The sequence below is a fragment of the Petaurus breviceps genome, unplaced genomic scaffold, assembly GCF_028583685.1.
Source record: "Petaurus breviceps papuanus isolate PSGF00001 unplaced genomic scaffold, PetGlider_PUasm1.0 186, whole genome shotgun sequence".
In the NCBI taxonomy this organism is placed as follows: domain Eukaryota; kingdom Metazoa; phylum Chordata; class Mammalia; order Diprotodontia; family Petauridae; genus Petaurus; species Petaurus breviceps.
This window is the reverse complement of record NW_027185798.1, coordinates 414,111-439,137: the sequence shown is the minus strand read 5'-3', so window position 1 is coordinate 439,137 and position 25,027 is coordinate 414,111. Positions and strand designations below refer to the sequence as shown.

The 25,027-nt window shown below is 49.8% G+C and overlaps 1 protein-coding gene across 4 annotated transcripts in view; it reads right to left on the bottom strand.

The window, feature by feature from the left end:
• Positions 1-364: 364 nt before the first annotated feature.
• The window catches only part of DIS3L2 (DIS3 like 3'-5' exoribonuclease 2), a 371,217-nt gene continuing 346,554 nt past the window's right edge, over positions 365-25,027 (bottom strand). For all 4 annotated transcript variants that reach the window (XM_069089292.1, XM_069089294.1, XM_069089290.1 and 1 more), the window contains 7 exons: positions 19,260-19,443; positions 17,732-17,818; positions 14,251-14,398; positions 13,650-13,780; positions 13,328-13,432; positions 11,775-11,876; positions 365-11,487 (listed from right to left, as the gene is read on the bottom strand). In XM_069089292.1, the coding sequence (XP_068945393.1) occupies positions 11,356-11,487; positions 11,775-11,876; positions 13,328-13,432; positions 13,650-13,780; positions 14,251-14,398; positions 17,732-17,818; positions 19,260-19,443 (889 nt within the window). In that variant the 3' untranslated portion in view covers positions 365-11,355. The remainder of the gene's footprint in view (positions 11,488-11,774; positions 11,877-13,327; positions 13,433-13,649; positions 13,781-14,250; positions 14,399-17,731; positions 17,819-19,259; positions 19,444-25,027) is intronic.

The window sequence follows — 25,027 nt, the reverse complement described above, 5'->3', positions numbered from 1 at the left end:
AGGGCAGCTAGGAAGTGCCACAGTACACAGAGTCAGGAAGATTCATTCTCATGAGTGCAAAGCTGACCTCAGAGGCTTACTAGCCTTGTGACCCTGGACAAGTCATTTCACCATGTTTGGCTCAGTTTCCTCATCTATAAAATGAGCTGGAAAAGAAAATGGCAAACCACTCCAGCGTCTTTGCCAAGAAAACCCCACATGAGGTCACAGAGAATCGGCCAAGACCGAAACTCAACAGCACAGACATTGAAGTGGCAAGAGTGGTAGATTTGGAGTCCCAGATGTTACTCGTGACTTGAGGCGAATCACTGGACATTTCCAGATCTCAGTTTCCTCAACTGTTAAGCTGAACATTACTTTATTAAAAAAACCCACCTCATAGAAGGCACTCTGATAGCAGCTACGGCTGCAGAAACAAAGCCACCAAACCAAACCAAAAACCAAGGCCGTTCTCCAGGCTCTCCAAGAACTAGTATTATTCAGGGAGACACCAGGTAAAACCAGTAAATCCCAGTTAATGTAAAGGAGAAGACTGCACCTGCAAACGGACAAATTGGGAGGCTCCCTATACTGAGTCTTGATGGAAGTGAAGGATTCTAAGGGCACAGCTGAGTAGGAAGTAAACTGATGCAGGAAGACAATGATGAGACAGCTGAAAAAAGGCTGAGAGGCTGAATTCTTACTCTGCTCCTGTTTTTACTGCCAAGAAGCCTGATCTTTGGACAGAAAAAAATGGCTAATAAGGATAACCCAAGATAAGTCAGAGGACTGCACGCCTCCAGGTCCTAAAACTAAAAAGACAAATTTTAGTAGTAATACAGGTGATGTCTACCACTGGCTCAAAAACCCAAGCTCCCAAGTCTAAGGTGGGCCCTGAGATGGGCACAGTCTCTAGGGTCGGTCCACTCTGCTTAAGTCCTAGAGAACAGAAACAGGAACATCTGGCTGAGGAGGACTTTCTGACAACAATCTGTCCAGAAGTCAATGGGCTGCCTCAGAAGGGAGTGAACCCCTCTTCCTGGAGGTGTTTAAGCAAAGAAAGGCCTCATGGACTTGTGTCATTGGGTTGTAGAAGGGATTCTGTTGTTGAGACCTCCATGGTAAAGGGTCTAGAAATAAGCTTTGGGGGAGATGATGATCTGAGATGATTTGCATTCCTGGCCTAGGGAAGAGTTTGTGGCAAATTCATGGAGGTGGGAAAGATAACTTGAAGTTCAAGAAACAGCTAGTAAATTCACTTTGGCAGAAATGTAGGGCTCACAAAGAGAAGTAACATGAAAAAAGTTTAGGATGGCAAACTGAAGCCCAACTTTGGAGGACCTTAAACTGTAGGTCTTTGAATGAAACCTGAGGGAGGCCAGCTTTAGAGATAGAAATAGGGGTGTGCGCACAAGGTGAAAACCACATGGAGGCTTCTAAATCTGGGATTCCTGGATTAGTTTTTAATATTAAGTATCTCGACAATTATTTCAATGTAGTCATTTTTTCTCTGTAATCCTGTCTTTCATTTTATACATTTAAAAACGTGATGCTGAGAAGGGGCTCATGATACACAAGGTGAAGGGCGTCTGCTCTGAGGGACTCTGGAAGGCTGTAGGGAAGGGAGCTCAGCCAACATAGCCTCTCTTCCAATTCTGAGAGAGTAGAATCAATAATCAATAAGAAGAATGAAAGGCCTGGAGGAAGACTGGTTGTAAGGCCTCGCCAGAATTCACAAGTAGCTCCCTGGAGCCAAACAGCAGCATATGCTGTTCGAAGAGATTTTCCATGTAAATTAGAACTTAAGAGAGTCGATGGGGCCACCAAAAACTTTGAGTTAGAAGGTTCAGAGGCCATCAGGACCAAAAAGGAGATCAAATCTTGGATTTTTTTTTTTCAGTAGATGAGGAGGTCCAGGGAGATCCAAGTCAGGCACGGCTGTGAGAAGAAGCCACGAGTCACATGAAGGAAGAGAATCTGGGTGGGGCAATCCACTTCACTCTGTGCCTGTCTTCAGTTCTCTGTGCAAAGTCAGGGATCAGGAGTTTGAATGCAGGGACAATGCCCTACCTCAGGGCAGGGATGCTGTCGTGCCCACATGGCCAAGTGTGGCCCCTAGCAAAATATGGGGCCTTCATATCTGCTGGGCTGCTCTCTTCAGTCTTTGCATGTTAGCACAGTATATAACACACAGTTGGCATTTAATAAATGTGTCCATTGACTGACTGGATCCCTTCCTTGGAAGTGCTTGGAGGCTGCAGCCAGCCCTTTGACCTGGCAGAGCTCAACCTCACTGCAGGGGACGAGCCCTTAGTCTGCCTGTGCTGGGGGCGAAGCGTCCCATCATGGAACACGGCTGAGAAAAATTTTAACATTTTCTTTTGGCTTTTGTCTTCTAAAGAATGACCAAAAAAAAGCAGCTCCCTTCAGAGACCCGAGCCAGTTTGTGATTTAGTATGAATTTTGAACACAGGATCACAGACTGAGAATAGTAAAGAATATCAGAGGCCATTTGACACCTTCACTTTACAGATGAGGAAATTGAGGCAGAAAGTGGCTGAGTGACGTGGCCAGGGGCACACTGCGGACATCTCCTGGATCCAGAACCAGAGCTACTTCCACTGTATGGGCAGGGGGGGCACCCTTTCTCCCCAGCATTTATCTCCAGTTGGAGATCCTGAGTAAGATCTGATTGCCTACTGGGCAGATGCCATCGCCCACATCCGCTTCTATTACTTTCCCAATGCTTAACTTTTCTTTTTCTGAATTGGACCTTTAAAAAATTAAGTCTCTGGAGCAAATGAATCCGAGGTAAAAGAATCATGATTTTCTCAAAAGTTAAATCTCCAAGGGCTTCTCCTTTAGGCACATTCCTGCCCTTCCAGGGCTCAGTGTCTGGGCCCCCTCCCTGTGTCCCCCACCCCCAAGGCTACTCCCTGACCAATGATGTCCCATCAGGCACCAGGTGCTATGGTTTCTTCCTCAGAAACTTCTGCTCACACTCCATTTCAATTCAATTCGGGCAGCATTTATTAATCGCCTGCTGTGTACCAGCCCCCATGCGAGGCAGCAGGGTAACAGAGATGAACATAAAACTCTCTGCTTACATTTTCTTGGAGGACACTACACCATATCACAAAAGATGGACAGTAGATGCAAAGACATTCTGGGGGGAGTACCTGGCTCCTGGGCTGTGCTTAAAGTACAAGCACTTATGGGGTTGATGTGAGGAGGCAGAGGGTCCCAAGAGCAGCCTGAACAGAGGCACAGAGGGTCAGGAGAGAGGGGAAGCACAAAGAGGTCAGTTTGGTTGGAAGGGATCAGCAGCAATGTTTCTGTGCAGATGGAAACATGGGATCAAGCCAGACTAGGAAGGGCTTTGAATGCCACATAAAGTCTATATTTTGAAGGCAAGAAGTCACTGAAGGTTCCTAAGGGAGTAAAATGATCTTTCCTATTTTGAAAAATCCCTTTGGCAGCTATGTGGAGGATGACTGCAGGGAGGCAGGGAGACCCATTTGGAGGCTAGTGCATTAAACTGGGCAAGAGGTGATGCTGAGGACCTGGGCTGAGGTGGGGAGTGGAGAGAAGGGGCAGATCTGGGAAATGCCTGTCGGTCAGCTCCTCCTCACAGCAGTCTTCAGCTCTGCTTTCTCCTCTAGGACCCCCAGCCCCCTTCTAGCTCATTCATTCTCCTGATTAATCAGAGTCCCTCTTCCCAAAGGTACTTCCCTGCAAGTGTGAAGGCCGAAGACTAAGGAGAAAGAACAGTGTTTGTGCCGTTCCCTGCTCCCACACAAAGACCCCAGCAGGTTTTGGTACCCTCAGCATAGCAGGGAATATTTATCTTTGCACACTGACCGCCTGGCCTTTTAATAAGGATGGACGATAGAGCCAAGACAGTTGAACTGAATGAAAACAGTGCATTTGTGGTGCCAGACCCAAAGCAAAAGCAGCCGTGGGTCCGACTGCCACCTCTGAGCCCTGCTAACTGTGTGACTGTGGGGAAAGTCACTCAATGTGTCATGGCTTCTGCTTCATCCCTGGTGAAAGAGCTTTAAGAAATGACCTCCTGGGGCTCTGTGAAGACCCGGGATGAGGCCAAACCCACTGCTGATCTTAGCACTGCTCAAACCCTGTCACCAGTCACTGTCCCCAGAACAGCCGAGAGTCACAGAGAATCAGAGGCCTGAGAGCTGGTTCAACCCCTTCAATTACAGATGAAGAACTGGGGGCCACGCTGTGGGGGGCGGGGTGCCGATGGGGGGTGTCCAAGGCCCCCAGGTAGCGAGCAGCAGAACTAGGATCAATGCCACTTTGGGGCTCCTTTAGAGCAAGGACGACTTACCGAGACTTTCTGAAGGGATGAGAAATCTGTAAGGAAAATCTCTGCTACACGCTGCAGGAAGAACACAGATGACGTGTGCTTGCAGAAGGAATCTGCTGCCCACTGACATTACAGGTTTTACCAACAATACAAAAACAAAGCCGGTGGCGAATTTCAGGCCTTCTTCTCTTGGAATCATCCCTTATGCTGGCCAGCGATGGCGCCCGCAGTTACGTTATCAATAAGACATTGTAAATGCAAGTTGCTTGTTGTCCTGCGGACATAAGCAAAGGTTTGCAAAGTGCTCTTAGAGACATTCTCTCATAACCGAATTAGGAATTTGCCATTAGTCATCTGTGGCCCTCCCGTCGTTAATGTTGTGGACTTGACTTCAAACCATTTCTATTTTACCCACTATCTATATCACTGAATCACCACTTATTCTAATGATCCAGCGGGATAATTCAAGTCTATTTGGCAAATATTAGATAACAAAAGTTAGAGACTTACAAGCCCCTGACGTGAGTCACTAAGCTAAGCCAAGAGGCTATAAAGACAGAAGGAAGATGAAGGACTCGGCTCTTACAAAGAGGGTTGGGGTGGGCAGGGCAGGTGAAGCCGAGTTTGGGAGAAAGAGAAGCCGCCTTAGAAGGAGAGAGCAAGGAAACAGGAAGACCAAGGAGGAGGAAGTTAGAAGGAAAGCCTAAACTAAAGAGATGAAGAAGAGATATACAGAGGAGATCTGCAGCTGACTGGTGATGAGGGAGAGGGAAGGGCCAAGGATGCCTCTGAGATTAAGAAAGCATGCATGGACTGGAGGGCAGCAGTGCCCACAGCAGGAGTCTGAGAGTCTGGAGGGCCAGGCTCCAGGGGAAAGACCTGCCTAAGGTGAGCTGCCTACTGGGCATCCAGGAGATGTCCAGCGGGCAGCTTGCAGATGTAAGAATAGAGACAGATTAAGAATGGACAGTGTTGGGAGTCACTTGGAACAGTGACTCTCTCCAAGAGAGAGAAAAGAGACAGCCAGGGATAGAACCTTGGAAACAGCTATGCCAAGAGGGCAAGAGATCAATGACAGTCCAACAAAGTCTCCTGAAAGGAGGGGTCAGATTGGTGGGAAAAGTGAGACAATCATCACAAAATCCAAGGGAGAAAAATGCCTTCACTTTTAGAGCAATGGGTGTGGACTACAGCATTAAAAACTACAGAAACCAAGGAGAAAGAGACTGAAAAAAGGACACCAGACTTAGCAGGTCTTTAACTTAGAGGTCCTTTTAATTCCCTTTGGAGAGGGCAGTTTAAATTGGGAGGTGGGATCAGAAGTCGGAATGCAAAGGCCTGAGGAAAGAGAGAACAATGAGAAAGTGGAAGGAACAGAGCCTGCTTGGTGTCTGGCACTGCAAAGGCCAGCTTGAGGGGATGCTGGGTTGGGGGAACATTTTAAGGAAAGATGTCTCCTCAGCATGCTGGTAGGCAGCAGGGAAAGAGCTGGCAGAGAGGAAAAAGTGAAAGAGAAGTGTGAGGGATAACTTGCAGTGAAGTTTCCCCATTCTGAAACATCAAATTGAGAGTGGCTTCAGCATCCACTAGGCCTAAGTTTAGAAGTCACCTGACCTTACAGAAATCTGGGACTGAGAGCAATGGAGACCCTCCCCAGGGCCACCCCAGCACAAGATATGCCAAACAAGGACAAAACTGCTTTCCTGGACTTGCACTGGACACCCACATGTTTCCGTGTTCTTTGTCTCTGAGATAGATTTCCATGCTTAGATTGTGAGCCAACCTCCCCATCAATGGAAGTCAAGGCCAGTTGGGGCTTGGGGTTTCTGCATTAGGGGGTATATAACCAAGACTTGCTTCAGTGCCCTTTCTCACGAGAAAGAATAAAGACCTTTTCTGATCTCAGACTCAGACTCTGAACTCTTTCATCTCACACAGAAGGAAAGATGGAAGGCGGGGGGCAAACTCATGAGCACTTGTGAGACCCGCCCTGGCAGGGGAAAAAACCACAGCTATATCTTAGAGACCCAAGTCATGGAGGAGAGGTGAGCAGAGATGACAGAGAAGCAGGGAGGGGGAAGACAGAGGAGCCAGCTCACAGGAGGCCATCTCTAGTCTCTTTCTAAAAACTTGATCTCTTGTGTGTTTCCTCATTTCCAAATATGCCCTTCTCCCCTCCTCCCCCACACCCCAAAAAGATGGCTTCTATTTTTTTTAGTGAAGTAGGAATTGGGGATTTCTCCTATAAGAGGTGGGGTTGGGGGCTTGAGGAGTAAAAAGTAAAGTGGGGTAGTTAAATAAAGAGTAACATTTTTGCTGTGCCCCCAGATGACAATCCTGTGAACTGGCAGTGACCCATTAGCCTGGTTTCTTCCATCTTCTCTGTAATGTGGGGGATGGAAGAGATGGGAAGTAAAGGTTTACAGTCACACCAGATGCGGTGTGGCTGCAGCAGGACAAGGGATGCTGTGGCACCAGAGGGGCAGTTCCCATTAAAAGCTGGGGGAGGGGCATGCAGAAGAGAGCTGACCCATGAAGCATGTGCTCGGCTGTGGAGGTGAGAAGACTTCTCAGGGCCAGGCAGGCTAGCACTAGACCTGTCTCCTGCTTGCAGGCCAAGTGGGTGGGAGGCCTCTCCTGAGAACCCTGGTTTACTGGCTCTAGGTGTGGCACCTCTGAGGCCTTGGTCAAAGATTACATGTGAAAGGTGTAGAACTGGGAGCCCACAAGGGTGGGATGCCCCTCCCCCACTGCTTTCCCAAGTGGTCCCTGGAGCAGAAGTTGGGCACCAATTGGCTGCTCTACCAGGTGAGTTACGCCTCCTCCCTGCTCAGTTCAGTGTCCTCTCCCAGCTGATGAGCTTAGGCACAACCTGTCTCAAGATACACCTTACAGGGGAAGCCCCTTCTTGTTGGCTGTAGTAATTTGGGCATATCTGGCTTGGAGAAACGCACATGTCTCACTGGGCTCCAGAGCCCGGCTCATAGTCACTGCTGGCTTCAGCCTATCAATTCAATCCAACCAACAGTCAGTGAGCCTCCTGGTTGCATCTGTACAGGAACTGTGGCAGCAAGGGCAAAAAAAAGAACAGTCCAAGCTTGCCCTAAGGCGAGGACGTTCCATCCCAGCTTCTCCAGACATAGCCTGGGGAGCAGGGAGGCTCTGGGGTGGGCTGGAGCAGTGGACATATGGCACCTCCATCGGACATGATTGGGATGAGGCCATCCCTTCTGATCATGGACCAATGGGAGTCGTTTCTGTATCCCTTCTCCATACCCTAAGCCACCTCTCACTTAGTACCCTAGCCTTGCTTCCCTCTCCAGTAAATCTCAGAGATATCTGAGCAGAGGGTGGGAGATGGAGGAGGAAAGGGGGCCTAGGTTTGATTCCTGGCTCTGTTACTTAATAGTTGGGTGGCCCTGGGATTTCTCAAGGGATCTGGGTCTTAGCTCCTCCTCTGTAAAAGGAGATGGTGGGACTGGCTGGCCTGCAAGGCCACTCCCAGCTCTAGGATTCTCTGATCCTGAATCCTCTGGATGCTGTTGCTTGAGGAGATGCAAACCCAGATGTCACCATGACCAATGGACCCCTCCACCTTAGGGGTGTCCGACAGAGGAGAGGAAGGCCTGACAGTGATAGGCAGTCTGGATTTTAGGAGGGCAGATCTCAAAGCAACTGCTGAAAGAATATATCGGAGCACTTTGGCATAAAATCCTAGAGGGGAAGCTGGCCAGGGAGGGATGGTTTGTGTGGATAATGAGATTGTGAAACAACTCAACAAAGAGGAAAGGCAAGAGCTGTCAGAAGACAGATATGTGGGAAAGCTCCCTGCCCAACCTTGGGTTTAAGAAGACATCAACGAGAGAGGAAAACAAAGGCAAGTCGTGGATGGGGAACTCAAGGTGTGCTGGGTCAGGAACACCAAGGCTCAGAATGAGTGGAGGCTGGCGAGGAAGACTGAGGACAGCAACACATTTGGCCACTGGCTTTTAGCTCCTTGGGGGAAAGGGGAAGTTTTAACAAAGGTCAGGACCGCTGCCTGAAAGGTGGATGGGATGACTGCCAAGGAGAATGATCTTCAGAGGGGAAAAAACAAAGGGGGCTAAGAAAGAGGAGGGAGGTAGAGAAATTAGACGAGATAAGGAGGGAGATGGCATGGAAGCACCTCCTGCCCTCCCAGAGTGCCAGCCACCAAGTGTGCACAAACCATATCCGAGGGTCGTGAAAGGAGTAGGGATGTGATTACAGCTTCCTCGAAAGACTGTGGAGAACAGAGTCTGATCTGCGGGGAGGGGGTGAGGAAGGGGCTCACAAAGCACTGGCTTCATTCAGAACTCCACGCTCTCTTCTGACAGGGTCACTGGTCAGGGGCTGGCTGCTGAGGCCAGTCGCCTAGATTTTAGCAAGCCCCCTGACAAAGGCACACACGCTAGTTCTTGTGAAGAGATGTGGGTCAGACAAGTGTAGTTGGGCAAATTCAGAACAGGCTGACTGGTGGAATTCACTTGGAAGGAGTGTCCAGGTGAAGTGCCCCAGGGGTCTGTGGTTGGTCCTGGGTCATTTATTGTTCTGATCAATGACTTAGAAAAAGGCAAGGGTGGCTGATTTCATACAATGGATCCAAGAAAGGTATTGACAATCTAGAACACTAGGCCAAATCTGATGATGTTTAATTAATAGAAATGTCAAGTTTTGTATTTGTGTTCAAAGAGTCAAACCCCACAAGGAGTGAGTTGGAGACAGGTCTGACTAGAGAACGGTCTTTGGAAACTCACTGCGGATTCCAGTGGCCTGCAAGCTCACAACGAGTCAAGAGGGTCATCTGGGAGGTAAGAGAGGCCCCATTTCCAGGACTATGTTGGGGGGGGGCAGTGAGACTCTTGCTCTGTTCTGCTCTGGCCAGACCCTCTTCCCCCCAACACCACTTTCAATCTTAGGCTGCAGAGTGTCCAGAGAAAAGCAATGAAGACGGTGAAGAAGCTTGGAATCACACTGTACACTCCGTCTGTCACAAAGGAGAGGAGAGCCAGCACACTTGTTAGGAGACAAAGCAGGTCAGATGGCAAGAAAGCCTGGCTGATGAGGCTATTCTGAAGTGAAATGGGCGGCTGCACAAGGTTGTGGAGGGCTCTGTGAAAAGGCTCTCTGGGTGCTGTGGGCATCTATGAAAGCCTCTGCAGAGAAGGACCCGAAGGATCAGCAGACAGATGCCAGAGCTCCACCCAGGCCAAATCTAGCATGGCTTTGGTCACAAAGGAATTTCCCATGCAGTTTGGCTTTCTTGATGTTGGTCTAGAGTCTTCCGGAATCTCAGTGGGGAAGATTGAAGCCGATAAGGGCAAGGGCAGTCAGCACCTCAGGGACTGATGGATAGCTGGAATTTTCCTTGGGTCCCAGTGTTTTTTTCCACAGTAAGTGTGGCCAGGAAACTGAGACCCGAGGATAGAGGTGGCTGGGATGTGCCCTCTTTCTTGGGGTACTCCTTTCCCAGCATCCCTGAAATGCCAGGAAGCTGGGTGGAGGAGATAAGCCTGATGGAGCCCATCTGGAATATTCTAATAGGCTTCAATTTCCCTTCTCTGACCAGGGAAACTAGGCTGGAAGTCTCCCTGGAGAAGGAGCTCAGGTGCCACCACTGCAAAGAATGCGCATTCATTCTATGCCCTCAGAGGGCTGCCAATCCAATCCTGCCCTGAGCTGAAGCAGCTCCCTCCACGCTTCCTTCCCCTCTTAAAGAACACAATTATCATGAAAACAAACCAAAGAACTGTCAGCTATTCCCCTGCTGATAGAGAGGGAGAAGAATCACTGTTCGAGACAGGGGACGGCCTTGTCCTGCTCTCCAGGTGGTCAGAGCAAGGAGGCCACAGCTTCCCTTCTCTTCCTCCCGCTGCTGACCCTAACCCTCTGCTCCCCACCATGCTTGAGATATTTTGACATAAAATGTGACTCCACTCACGCTTTCATCTATTCTTTTCTTTTAAAATAAGGTAGTCTCTTTCAGAACCACATCCAAGTCACAAGCCACAGAAGTGCGGAATTCCAGAGTGGGATGGGCCTTCGGGCTCACCCTGGGGAACCACCCCCTTTACAGCACCCTCCATGAGGGCTCTAGGTCCATCTGTGCCTGGAAGCCGCTAGTAAAACAAAGTCTACTGCCCCACCCCCTGGGGGACCTTGCTCCTCCCCCTTCTCCCCCCTCCTTCATCCTCCTCTTCTTCCCCTCTTCCTCCTCCTCCACGTTGTTCTGACATCTGGCCTACCTCTGCCTCTTGGGAAGGTCCCCCTTTGGTTCCTGGGCCTGCTTCTCAGGGCCAAGCAGAAGCTGTCTAATCTCTCTACATCTGAGGAGAGGTTCAGTCAGGCCAGGAAAGTACCCAGGAAGGAAAAGCTCGGGTCCTGTTCTTAAGAGAGGTCACGAAGACATTATGAATGGCCACTGCCAACCTTGTGTGCATTGCTGGGGGAGGGGATTGTACTGATTTATTGGGGGGGTTTGGGATCCTGTGTACCAATCACGTATTTTTTAATTAGTAGAAATGACATGCTTGGCATAAATCTACACTGGGGTGAGTCTATAAATTAACCAGAGCTTGAGACAAGCAGTCTGGGTGGCTGAGATGTCCCTGGTGCCTAGTGGCAGTGAAGAGGCCAGCGCCACAGATGGGTCAGAAGCAGGGTGTTCCCTTGTCCACCCTCTTTCAACAGCAGTTACAGATATCAGGCTGTCCCTTCTTCGATTTATTCCATGATGGGAATTCACCAAGAGAGGCTTTCGCCTGGGGGAGGCCAAGAACAGGGGGCGTTTCCTGCAGGTGTGGTGGCACCTGACCCCCCCCTCCTCCCCTGCCGCTCTCCCGATAGCTCAATCCAGTCCCCACCCCCTTCTCTTCACCCACAGTTCATGTTAAAATACAACTCCAACAAAACTCCCAAACTGTTCAACTTAACTTAAAACTTTAAACAAACTTAAAATCCCCTCTGGCTCAGGGAGCTCAGCAGAGGTGGCTGGGCAGAGGGGAGGCAGTGCTGGGCCCCGGGCCGGGCACTCATCCGTCTCGACCCTCTGGTCCATCCTCTGGTGCCTTCGCCGCCTCTGGCCTCTTAAGGACAGCGCTGTACTTGAGGGTATCATCATCTGTCTCCAGAACAACCTCCACCAGGCTGAAGATGGCAATCACCTGTGGCCAGGGAAAGAGAGGTCAGTCCTGGGGCAGGGCCTGCGCCTGGCCCAGGCCCTCCTCCTCCCACAGGGGCCACAGTGGGCAATGGCACAGCAGGCAGGGCTCAGGGCCTGTCCCTCCACAGGAGGCCTCTGGGTGCCTGGCTCCTTAGGAAGCCCTGGCTGCAGACCCAGCCGTGGGCAGGTCGCCTCCCCTCTGTGGGCCCCAGCTCCGGGGCTCGGCTCCATGGCCTTTAGGCGGCTGAGGTAATCTCCAGCCCTGTCTGACTTTCCGGCCAGGCTTACCTGGTGCACCGCCTTCTGCTGGGGGTTCTCAGGTTCCCAGATGAGGGTCAGCTCTGGTTTCTTCCCCACCTTCCTAAAGTGGTAATCCTGTAGTGGCAGCGCCTGTGAGGAGACACAATGAGGCCTCTGCATTTCTGGTCGGCTCCAGGGTTCATCCTCCAGCTGCTGGGTCAGGGAATGGCCAAGGCCCCCGGAGGCACCACACCCAACTCTGGCCCCCAGCCTCCCTCTCTGTGTGCACCTCGCCCATCCTCCGGCTGGCAGGGAGCAGTTGTGGTCCTTCTAAGGACAGGCTCCACGAGAAGGAAGGAGGCCATGGCCACTAGCGAAGTCCACGGAAGCTCAGCTGCTCATAGGCATCTTTGGGCTGTGGGACACTGGGGAGCGCAACACCTGGCACCCTGCTGACTTCCACCCACTTCTAGTAACTGGGACGGGGTTAGAAGACGGGCGCATGGCAGGTACTGCTGGGGGCTGGGACGTCCCAGGCAGGGGGTGTAAGGCCTTGGGAGCAGAGGTTTGGCTTTCCCCCTTCTTCCAACTGAAGGCTGGGGCTGACAGATGAAATGAAAGAGTGGAACTCAGCTTTCTACAGGGCAGCTTAATGCCCAGTAAGGGGGAAGCTGGCCCCAAATCCCGCGTATCCCGGGAGGCCTGGGAAGGTAGTGCTCGGCTACAGATCTGTGGAGCCAACTCGGGGGCTCTGAACAGGAGATGGTGGGGCAAGGAGGAAGCAAAACGTATTTCAGATTGTAGTCTAGTTAAGTCCTGCCTCGATGGCTCATCAGGGCATGAAGGCAACCCCAGGTTCTGGAAGGTGGGACACTGGCAGACCCTAACCCCAAGCAGGAAAGGCTTAGGAAAGTCCAGGCCCGATGAGGAACTATCTGGATGCCCATGGTCTGAGGACCACTCCAGCTAAGCCTGGACAGGTCGAGTCATGGATCACACCAGGAGAGAGGGCTGGGACTGGGTCAGCAACAGGAGCCTAGCACCTGCCCTGAAGGAGCCAAGCCCAGGACACTGCCTCAGTGGACATACAGTGCAAGGTCAGGCCCCGACACGCACAACACACCCAGCCAAAGGGTGCAGGGAGCAAAGGCAGGTCCGACCACCCGAGGGGAGCCAGCAGCCACGAGAGCGTGGGGGTTACACTGCCAAAATAGGCACTGATCCACAGGTTAAGCTCAAGCAGGAAGTGATCCCAGGGATCCTTGGTAAAGGACACTGACTCCAGCTGTGTTTTCATTTACTACATGGAAATACTCTCCAGGCAATTTCTGCTTTGTTTCTCCACAATCCTTCACTTGTAGCTCAGTGAAGATGCTTCTGTAGGGAAGGGTCTGTGAATTCTGGATGGGAGTGGAGGAGGAGGGGGCGGGGGGTCTCTGACCCTCAGGAGGCCATGAGCCTCCCACCCCTCCCATCCTCTGCTAGGGACAGCCCAGTACTGGCACCAGGATGACGCTCTCAGGCTGTCCCCTCTGCTCCTCTCTTCTCTCGTCACAGGTGAGAGGCCTCCCCTTGTCTCCCCAGCCCCCAGCTGCACTCACATTACAGTAGACACGCTTCTGCACTCCAAAGCGTAACACCAGCACGTCGAAGGCCTTGTTCAAGACCCCCATCACCATGGCTTCTGACTCTAAGGGGCCACTCTCCTGTGGGAGGCAAAGATGCCATGAGGTCACTTACAGGCCCAGGGGCTCTGAACATCACATGCACCACTAAGCCAGGAGGACCCTGTGCTTCTGGAGGCTGGGGATGTACCCCAAATCCCAGCCTCTGCTCCCCTTTCAGAGTCAAGTCCAGAGACAGCCAGGGGCCAGGGATGAGGAGGAAGGGAGAGAGAAGGGCTGGAGCCTTGGACGGCCTTACCCTGACCATGACTGCAAAGAAGAGGTTGGTGCTGAGCTCCTGCACCCGCTTGGAGGCCATCCGTCGGTCATTGCAGTGGTCAGCCTGCTTCTGGAGGGCATCTGCATCCAGATTTAAGGGCTTCCCAGAACCTGGCGAGAAGAGGGGAGGGGTGCTTCAGGGTTGAAGGGCTGGGATAGGGTACAGACCCTGGGGAAGCTTCTCCTGAGAGGAAGAGGAGGGAGGGAAGGGAGAAGCTGGGCCCTCAGCTCCCTCTGAGAGAGGGCCTCACTTTGTGCTGCAGAAGCTAGGGACCCCTCCTCAGAAATACGTTCTTAAATACATAAACAAAGACAAGCACAAAAGAAATCACCAGGGTTGAAAGTGCAGCCTCCCTCTGTAACCTACCCAGGAAACATGTCGGGGCAGTGGTCTGGCTAGGACCTTGCATGCATTCCCACTCTGCCAGGCTGGGACTCCACACCAGCCCCTGGGGCTGGCTCCCCAGGCCAGGGACCATGGCGAGTGTCACTCTCTCTCTGCCAGGAAGCCTGGAGTGACCCGCTGACGCGAGTCTGGCCCACACAGGTGGCCGCAGGAGGTTCTCAGCTCTCCAACCTACCGAGTGAGGCCGCAAGAAGCCGGTGCACCAGGACGTCAGCAAAACGGCGGATAGGCGAGGTGAAATGGGTGTAGAGGGGCACATTGAGGGCATAGTGTCGAAACTGGGTCTCGTCCTGAAGCACACCCGTGCAGAAATACAAGGCCATCTGGAGGGGAGAGGAAGGTCTCAGAGGGGCCAGGAGGGACCAGGGACAGAGGGGGTGGGGGTGCAGACCACAGAGCAGTTGTGAGAATGAGGGCTAGATGGCAAATCAATGGCCTTGAATAAGGGGAGGAAGGGCAGGCACCCCAATGACTGTCCATGGAGAGCCCGGTGCCCTCCTCCTGTGACCTGTGTGCTGGGTGGGCACTGCTGAGAGGCAGGAGGATGGGCCCTCACTGACACTGGGCTGGCCTGCGGCCGACAGTGTGGGAAGCGGGGAGACCAGTCTCATCCTGAATCTGCTTCTGGGGTTTGGCGTGACTCCAGTTCTTCACTGTCTCAGACAAACGCACCCCTGGCCCTTCCATGCTAATGCCAGCCCAGGCCTGATCCTGACCTGCCCCTGCCTACACTGATCCCCACAAGGCAAGGAGAGATCTTCTCTGGGGCAGCTTTTGGGGTGATGGTGATGAGAGACAGTAGCTGGTGCTATCAGCTCCCAGGGGCACCACCAGCTGGGCGGGGCTGAAGGCTAAAGGCACAGCGAGTACCCTGCAGCCTACCTTGACCTTCAGGGAGCTAACGGCTCCATCCCCCTGGGGCTGTGGCTCCAGCTCAGGAGTGAGGCACCTCAGGGCTCACCTGAGCAGTACCTGGAGGGAGCAGCCTGGCCTTCCCAGAAGCCTCTGCTGTTCCTGGGAGCAGGGATTCCCTGCTGTCTGCTACTACTCCAGACCCCCCAGACAAGAAAAAAAGGTGGCCTGATGGGTTTTGGGAAGAGGGGTAGGAAGGGGCGGCACAGTGCAGAGCACCAGCCCTGGAAAGGGAAGACTTCAGCCTCCTGAGCTCAGATCTGGCCTCGGACACTTCATGGGCAAGACAGTGAACCCTGTTTCAAACCCCTCCAGTGTCTCTGCCAAGAAAACCCCAAAGGGGGTCACAGAATCAGACGTGACTGAAGAACAACGTGCTAGGGATACCACATGAGCAGCTTCAGAATTTCAGAACATGCACACACATGCACACACCACGCCACGCCAAAGGGACCATCCGGGGCCTGCAAGGGAGCAGGACTGAGGCCCGGCTCAGGCAGAGAGGGAGAGCCCCTCGGCTTTCCAAACCTCCTTCCCTTCCAGCTCCTGCAGGACTCTGGCCCTTACTCAGGCTAAGGCCCCAGGAGGTCACAGTGAGGCTCCACCCTGACCCCAGCTTGGCTCTGTTCTAAGATCTGCCAAGCTCCAGGGCCAGACTGTGAGCAGGGCCCAGGGCATCCCCTGCTCCTTCCCTCACCAACACCCTGAGGGCAGACTCCCCACCAGGCAGGGCTAGGAGCCTGTCCCCAGCAGCAGGCTGCTCCAAGGCTGCTCGGCTCCCTCTGCCAGATTTCCAGGAAATGCCTAAGATCACTGGAAGATGACAGAAAGTTCACCCAAGTCCTCCTAGGGCCTGGGAACAATCATCGGGTTAGGACTGCTATAGAGTGGGGGCTGAAGGTGAGGGGACAGGCCTGAAACCCCAGGCTGAGCTGGGGAAACCTTCAACCACCTGCCTGGCTCCTGCTGTCCTTTGGTGTGGTCCTGCTATCACAGGTGAGCACTCAGTACCCCCTCCCCATACAGCCTCCTGGAGCTAAGATTCCACAGTTCCCAGCAACTTGGAGCAGGGCAATGACCGACTCATAGAGGGTAGTCAGGCCCAAAGAGAAGGAGGGGGCATGCCAGGTCAGGGGTAGCATGGAAGATCAGGGGGCGGGGCACTCTCGGTGACTGCACTCCTCCGCACAGCTAGCAGGGCACAGCCAGAGAGCCACTCAACTCCCCAGCTACAAGTTGCCTCCCCCCATGCACTGCCCCGCTCATCTGAGGATAGGCTCTGGACAAGAAGGCTCATCATGAAGACAGAGAAAGGCATGCTGGTGCCACCTCTCCCCAGCGCTGGGGACTTCTGGGCATGCCAGCAGCGCTGGGGCTGCCAGAGGCAGTCAGCTCAAGAAGCAGAGAAGGGCAAGAGAGAACAGAGGGGGGTGACCAGGTAGTACAGCGAGTAAGAGCACCGGCTCCAGTGTCAGGATGACCTGGGGATCGAATCCCGGGCTCAGACACTTAGCACCCACCCAGAAACACCTGGCCGTGTAACCTTGAGCAAGTTACTTAACCCCAATTGCTTAGGGGCGGCCAGGTGGCTCAGCAAGTAAGAGCACTGGCTCCAGTGTTGGGATGACCTGGATCGAACGAATCCCCTGCCTGCCCCCTTTCTGGAGTAGAACTGGCCCATCAGGTCCCCATCACTGCTCCCTTGAGCCCCTCCTCCCTCCAGTCCATCGTCTGACCACATCTCTACCCTACTCAGCAAACTCCCATGGCTCCCCATTACTTCTGGGACCAAACCCATCTGGCATCTGAAGCCCTTAACGTACTGGCTCCGATATGACTTTCTAGGCTAATTTTACACAGCTCTAATCACATACCATTCTGTCCAATCACATTGTCCTTTCTGTTTCACAAAAGACCCTCCTTCTCCCACCTCCAAGCTTTTACACAGGCTGTTGCCCATGCTGGGAATGCCCTCCTGCCTTATCTTCACCTCTCAGACTCTATCTTCCTTTGAAGGCAGGCCTCTCCTAGTTCTCTCCTTCCCCACTGTTACCTCATCTCACCATTTTTTGTACTTTGCATACATTTTGATGAGTGCATCTTGTTTTCCTGGGCTAGACCTAAGTCCCTTTGGGAGTCTGTCCTTCAGTGCCTAGGATAGGCATGCAGCAGCCAATTACTAAATGCTGCCCCAGGTATGGCACCCTAGGCACTAGCCCAACTTTCTCTGAAGCAGCCTCAGTCTGGAAGGGGCCTTCGACATCTCCAGGAGAGAAGGGGAGCCTCCTATTCACCCTCCCAGAGATGGCCTCAAATCCTAGGAGTCACAGGCACACCACGGGCAGGGCCAGCTTAGCTCCTGCCCCCTGCTGGCTGGCATCTCTCTGGGAAATTCCAGGGGCATGGCAGTAGCCCCAGGCATCAGCTTCTTGGGTGCTATTTGGGCCCGGGCTCTTGAAAGCAGGCCCAGCACCTGAGGTAGGGAGCTGAACACTAAGGAATCCCTTCCTTCTGTAGGAACTTAAAGGCAGGATTAGGCATGTGATAAGGGATGGGAGGTGAGGAAACCGGGGACCCCTTGGTGCAGGGAATCTACCCCAAGTGGTGGCTCCACCCGCAAGGCTCAGCAGCCCCAACCAGCTGTGCCGAACACCCCAAGGCTTGCAGGGAGACACGCGGGAAGGTGGAGCTGGGCTCCCAGCGGCAGGGGGGTGGGAGTGGGGGAGGAACAGGACCTTGCCTACCTGCATAGGCCTTGAGCACATGTTGGTGAGCACTTCCTTCCAAGCCAAAGAATACATGTCATCCCCAAACATCTCCGTCAGACTTTTCTACGAAGGAAACAAAAACAAAATTCCAACACATTCCAAGGGACCTGAAAGCCAAGGGAGAGGAGAGTGTGCGCAGCCGGGCCAGGGGAGAGGAGAGTGTGCACCAGGCCAGGGGAGAGGAGAGTGTGCATGGCTGGGCCAGGGGAGAGGACAGTGTGCGCCGCCGGGCCAGGGGAGAGGAGAATGACCTTGCCAGGCAAGAGATGATGCTGGACTCCACGCCCCCCCCCAACTCCTGGTCTGTGCCCTGATCAAAACAGTGGCTGCACCCCTGGGGGCCTGAGCAGGAGAAGCCTGGGCAAGACAACAGAGATTGAGTCATCTAATTCTCTCATCTGACGTCCAAGACAGGTACGTCAAGCCAAAGTACGAGTTGGTCAGGAACAGAATCTTGGCTTCCCAAGGCTTCTCTAGGTCTTTTCCCACCAGTGAATTTGCTTCTGGAGGTTCCAGCTGCTTTGGGAGCCTGACCCAAATCCACATGACCGTGGCAGGGACAGGGTTCAGCAATGGCTGGCCATGGCGGCCAGAGCCAAAGCCCAGGTGTCTGTAGCGGCCCCGTGTGCCAGCATCAGGTCCTGCTGTTCTTCTTGGCAGCTGCCTCTGCAGTGGTGGCTCTCACCCTCAGTGTGACCCCTTTGACCCAGAGGGGATTCCAGGCCCCCACCTCTGCACCAAATGAACTTCCTCTTTGGGTGGGGCAGGGTGAGGCTATCAGTTTCTGAGTCCCTGGCATAAAGCCCCAAAAGGGGTCTTTCAAAAAAATATATATAATAACATCTTGAATTTGAAACCATACTGGTCAGTGTATGAAATGCTCCTAAGCCCAGGACTCGCCCCCCTCGCTCACATACTCCACCGATGGCAGAGGCCGTGTCTGGCATGTCCTCAGCATAATCTCGGGTGTCCCCTCACCCCCTCCAGGTAGGGCTCACAGCATGGACCACCATGCCCTGTGCTGCCCCTGGACTTCTCTGCCTGGAAGGGAGAAGGACTCCAGGGACTGTCCTTCTGCCCAGCAATGTGATGGGCACAGGGACCAGAGCTCTGCCCCAGGGGCCAACAGGAGCTTGGTAGCTGGTCACACAAAGCAAGCAGCTGGACTGCTTCCCCAGGTCATGGGGTCCCGGGGTGGCTGTGATGGACCTCATGTTCTCTCTCTCAGTTTCAGGACCCACCACCCCACTCCTGCCCCCTGGGTTCCCACCAGCACTGCTGCCTACGCCGGCCCTGCCCACCTCTCTCCAGATCTTCCTTGTCATGAGAAGAGCCAAAAGCACTTTCTAGGGACTCCCAAGCCTGACGCCTGCTCCTGCCCCTCCTGCAATTTGGCAAGATCTGTTAAACCATGCCTAGTTCCTCCAAAGAAAGGGGGGACTGGAGCAATCTAAGTACCAAGACCCCCAACCCTGGGTGAGGCCCTGCAGGGCAAGGCACTCACATGAAGGGCTCCTGCTGAGCTGAAGTCAATGGCCAGCCCCAGCTGGTCACACAGCTCCTCAAGGTCACTCAGCAGCTTGCTCTGGGGAGGCGGGTGGCGGCGCAGGAGGGCCTGCTCGGGGAATGAGCGGTAGATCTGGTGAGCCACAGCCATGTTGGCCAACAGCATGAATTCCTCCACCAGCCTGCAGAGAAGGCAAAGAAGTGAATGGAACAAGGGTTTTCCCAGCAGAAAGATGAAGGGAATCACATCCTGGGGCTGGCGGACAGCAGGCCATGCTCAGGAAGGTGTTTTTGGCTTGACTAGGCTTGTGGATGCAAGAGCCCAGAAGACACCATTCTTAGGGAATGCTCTATGGTGATTTCTCTCCCTTCCCTTGTATGTTACTGAGGGCCCATAAGCATGATCTGGGTTAGTTTTCCATAAACACTGACCTAGAGTAGAAAAAGGATTGGATTTAGATCCAAAGGATGTTGGATAAAATCCTGCCTCTATCACTTGACTTCTCTGGGCCTCAGTTTCCTCCTCTGTAAAATGTAAGTGTTAAACCAGATGGTCTCTATGGTGACTTTTAAGTCTATATCTATGAACTTGTGAGGGGAGGGGAGGTCCCATGCCAGGAGCTAGGAGGAGAGGGCAAGATGAAGGCACCACCACCACTGCGTCACTTATGAAATAACTCCTTGAAAAGCAGAACTGGACAAACAGGAAAAAAGATGGAAAAGCTCACTGAAGAAAATAGTTCCTTAAAAGTTAGAATCGGGCAAGTGAAAGCTAATGACTGCACAAGACATCAAGAAACAATAAAATAAAGTAAAAAGAATGAAAAAATATTAAATAACTCATTAAAAAAACAAATAATCTGGAAAATAGACTGAGATAATTTAAAAATTACTGAAAGCCATGATCAAAGAAAGAGTTTAGGCATCATATTTCAAGAAATCATAAAATAAAGCTACTCCAATATCCTACAACCAGAGGGTAAAATGGAAATTGAAAGAATACACCAATCACCTCCTGAAAGAGATCCCAAAATGAAAATTCCCAAGAATATTATAGCCAAATTCCAGAGCAACCATGTCAAGGAGAAAATACTGTAAGCAGCCAGAAAGAAACAACTCAAATATGGAGCCACAGTCAGGATCACACAAGATTATCTGCTTCTTGAACACCCCAAACATCAGAAATAAAGGAGGAGTAAATGTAGGGCTGCAGCCAAGACCAGCAAGAGTAAAGGAGTAACAGCAGAGAGAAGGGTAAGAAAGTGCACAAGACTTAGCAGCTACCACGTTAAAGCAGCAGAGGGCTTGGAAGATGCTATTCTAGAGAGCAAAGGAGCTAGGATTACTATCTAGAATAACCTACCCAGAAAAGCTTGGTGTAATTCCTCAAGGGAAAAAATGGATATTTAGTGAAATAGAGAGCTTTCAAGCATTCCTGATGAAAAGACCCAAGTTGAATAGAAAAAGAATGTCAAATATAAAACTCAAGAGAAGCCATACAAAGAAACATGAAAGAGAAACCATAAGGGATTCAATAAGGTCAAACTGTTTACATTTCTATATGGGAAGATGATACATGTAACTTCAAATAACTTTATCATTATCAGGGCAGTTAGAAAGATTCTACATAGACAGAGGTTATGGTAGTGAGTCGATTATGTTGGAATGATAAAAAAAAATAGATGAGTGAAAAATGGGTCTTTTCAGGTTCTGACTTTGAGAGAAGTAACACCCATTCAGTGAATGGGCCTCTTTAAGAAGTTAAGCCTAAGGAGTGGCTAGGTGGCTCAGTGAATAGAGCAGTGGCCCTGGAGTCAGGAGAACCTGAGTTCAAATCCGGCCTAAGACACAACACAAAAACTAGCAGTGTGACCTTGGGAAAGTCACTTAACCCCAATTGCCCTCCAAAAAGTTAAGCCTAAAAGGACCAGGGTCTCCCATTGCATTCTGTGTCATCTCCAGTCGTCCTGATCCATATCTGGCCACTGGACCTAGATAGCTCTGGAGGAGAAAGTGAGGCTGGTGACCATGCACAGCCCTCCCTCACTCAGATCAAAGTCATCTGCAAGTCACGTCATCATCTCCCAGATGTCATGGTCTTCTTCAAGAAGAAAGGACACACACAGCAGCACCAACAGTTTTGGTATAAAGTGTGACATGATGGGCCATGCCTAGTTTCTGCCAGACCACTTTCCAGTTTTCCCAGCAATTTTTGTCAAATGGCGACATTTTAAAAGCTTGGATCTTTGGGTTTATCAAACGCTAGATTACTATGGCTATTTACTACTGTGTATTGTGTAAATATAATGCAATAAATACTACATTCAATAAAGGACTATGGAAGCACTGATTAAAAATTAATTGTAAATTAAATAATCTAATCCTAAAGAACAAATGGGTGAAAAAACAAATCACAGAAATAACCAATAATTTTATTGAAGAGAATGACAATAAGACAACCTACCAAAATCTGTGGGATGCAGCCAAAACAATATTTAGGAGAAAATTTATATTTCTAAAAGTATAGATCAATAAAAGAGAGAAAGAAATCAATGAATAGGGTAAGCAAATTAAAAAAAAAAACTAGAAAAAGAATAAAGTAAAAATTCCCAATTAAAGACCCAAACAGAAATGCTGAAAAATCAAACGAGAGATTGATAAAATTGAAAGCAAAAAAGGTTTTATTTTTTAAAAGACAATAAAAGAGATAAACCATTGATTAATTTGATAATGAAAAAAAGAAAACCAAATTACCAGTATCAAAAATTGAAAGGGAAACCAATGAAGATGAAATTAAAGCCATTATTAGGAGTTATTTTGCTCAATTATATGTCAACAAAATTGACAATCTAAGTGAAATGGGTGAATACTTGTAAAAATATAAATTGCCTAAATTAACAGAAAATGAAACAGAACAGTTAAATAACCCTATATTAGAAAAAGAAATTGAACAGGTCATAAATGAGCTTCCCTAAGAAAAAAATCTCTCAAACCAGTCAGATTTACAAGTGAATTCTACCAAACATTTAAGGGGCAATCAATCCCAATGCTACAAAAATTATTTGTAAAAAACAAAAGTAAAGAAAGAATTGAACCAGATTTCTTCTATGAGACAAATATGGTTTTGATACCTAAACCAGGGAGAGCAAAAACAAAGAAAGAAATCTATAGACCAATTTCCTTAATGAGTATCAATGCAAAAATCCTGAAATAAGATACAAGCAAGAGGATTACAGCAATACATCACAAAGATTATACACTCTGACCAGATGGGTTTATACTAAGTTATACTAAGAATGAGGGGTGGTTCAATATTAGGGAAGCTATCAGCAAAATTGACCATATCAATAACAAAAACAACAAAAATCATGAGCACATCAACAGGTGTAGAAAATGCTTTTGATGAAATCCAACACCCATTCCTATGAAAAACACTACAAAGCACAGGGATAAATGGGAGTCTTTCTTAAGATAATAAGCAATGTCTATCTAAAACTAAGAGCAAGCCTTATTTGTAACAGGTTAAATTGGAGCATTCCCAACAAGATGAAGGGTGAAGTAAGGATGTCCATGATCACCACCATAATTCAATATTGTACTAGAAATGCTAGCCATTGCAATAACACAAGAAAAAGAAACTGAAGGAATGAAAATAGGCAATAAGGAAACAAAACTATCACTCTTTAAAGAAGATATGATGATATACTTAGAAAAATGGAGAATCAACTAAAAAACTAGCTGAAACAATGAACTTTAATAAAGTTGCAGCGTATAAAATAAACCCACATAAATTTTCCCCATGTCTATATACTACTAACAAAACTCAGAAGAAAAAAATAGAAAAAAATTCCATTTAAAATAACTGCAGACAATATAAAACACTTGGGAGTATACTTGCCAAGACAGACACCCAGAGATAACATGAACACAATTACAAAACACTTTTCACACAAATAAAGTCAGATTTAAAGAACTAGAAAAATATTAATTGCTCATGCAAGGCTTAGTCAATATAACAAAGATGACAATTCTATCTAAATTAATTTATTTATTCAGTTCCATACCAATCAAACAACCAAAGAATTATTTTATAGACCTGACGGAGTATAGAATCTGGGAACCCCCTGAATCTTCCCACTGGAAGGCCCACTGGAGACCAAAAGCCTTCCATTATTAATATGAGTGAATCTCTGTTACCCTTAACTTAGCCTAGCCCTCCACAGTCTGTTATTTTCAGGTAGCCTTCAGCTACCTCCCACTGTAGATCCTACCAAAATATCTATGACCAGATCTGTTACCCTTTAAACTTAGCCTAGCCCTTCTCCACTATCTGTTAACTCTGGCTCTTTCTCACTCTGGATCCCATCAATATCCCATTGTCTTGGTTCCTGGAGTTTGACCTCAGTCCCATCAAGTTCCTCCCTGGACCCCTCCTCCCATCAGACCCTAGACTACCAGATCATCCCTAGAACCCTCCCACAATCTTTCTGTATATAAGATCCATTTTGCCTCCATGAAGGGACTCAGATTCAATCTAGCTGAGTTTCAATCTGGCCCATTTGTCAATACAAGTATCACAAATGCTTGGGCTGCTTAAGAGTCTACCCATTGGGGGTAGCTAGGTGGCGCAGTGAGTAAAGCACTGGGACCCGAGTTCAGATCTGGCCTCAGACACTTAACACAAAAAAACTAGCCATGTAACCTTGGGCAAGTTACTTAACCCCAATTGCCCTCCAAAAGGCAAAAAATAAATTAAAAATAAAAAAAATTTTTTTAAAAAGAGTGTACCCATTATGGAGAATCTTTAATAAACTGTGTTTTACTTCAGCTGAGAGAAGATTTGAGTTGAATTCATTCAGAAGGACCCGATGTGTCGGTATTTTGGGCTCCCAAGCACCCCTAAGACCAAAACCTCAACAGACTTAGAAAAAATAATAACAAAATTCATCTGGAAGAACAAAAGGTCAAGAATATCAAGGAAACTAAAGTGTGAAAGATGATGGCCTAACAGTATCATATTTCAAACCATATCACAAAGCAGTAATTATCAAAACAATCTGATACTGGCTGTGAAACAGAGTGGTGGATACACAGTAGCAAATAACCACAGTAATCTAGTGTTTGATAAACCCAAAGATCCAAGCTTTTTAGAAATGTCACCATCTGACAGACATTGCTGGGAAAACTGGGAAGTGGTCTGGCAGAAACTGGGCACGTCACACTTTACACCAAAACTGTTGCTGTGTCTGTCCTTTGTTCTTGAAAAGGACCTGCAGGCGACTTTGATGTGAGTGAGGGAGGACTGTGCAAGGTCACCGGACTCACTTTCTCCTCCAGAGCCATCTAGGTCCAGTGGCCAGATATGGATCAGGATGATCAGAGATGGCCCAGGATGCAATGGGCCTTTTGGGCTAAGGCCTTTTTAGGTTGTCATTTTGAGGGAGGTAATTCCCATTCAATGAACAGGCCTCACTAAGAAGTGAGACAAAGGATGGCCCCTGTAATAAAAAAAACAAAACCCTCAAACTTGGAGGGGAAGGACCCTCAGGGTTGCTGGCCAAAAGAGAAATAGTGACTATTTGCATTCACTCTTGAGTTAGGAGGGCCCAAAAAACAGCCATTAAGTGGTGTCTGGCCAGAGACCTATTGTTCTCCAAACCATGAGCTCCAGAGTGAAATGGGGAAAGGAAGGAAGGAAGGAACGAAGGAAGGAAGGAACAAAGGAAGGAAGGAAGGAAGGAAGGAAGGAAGGAAGGAAGGAAGGAA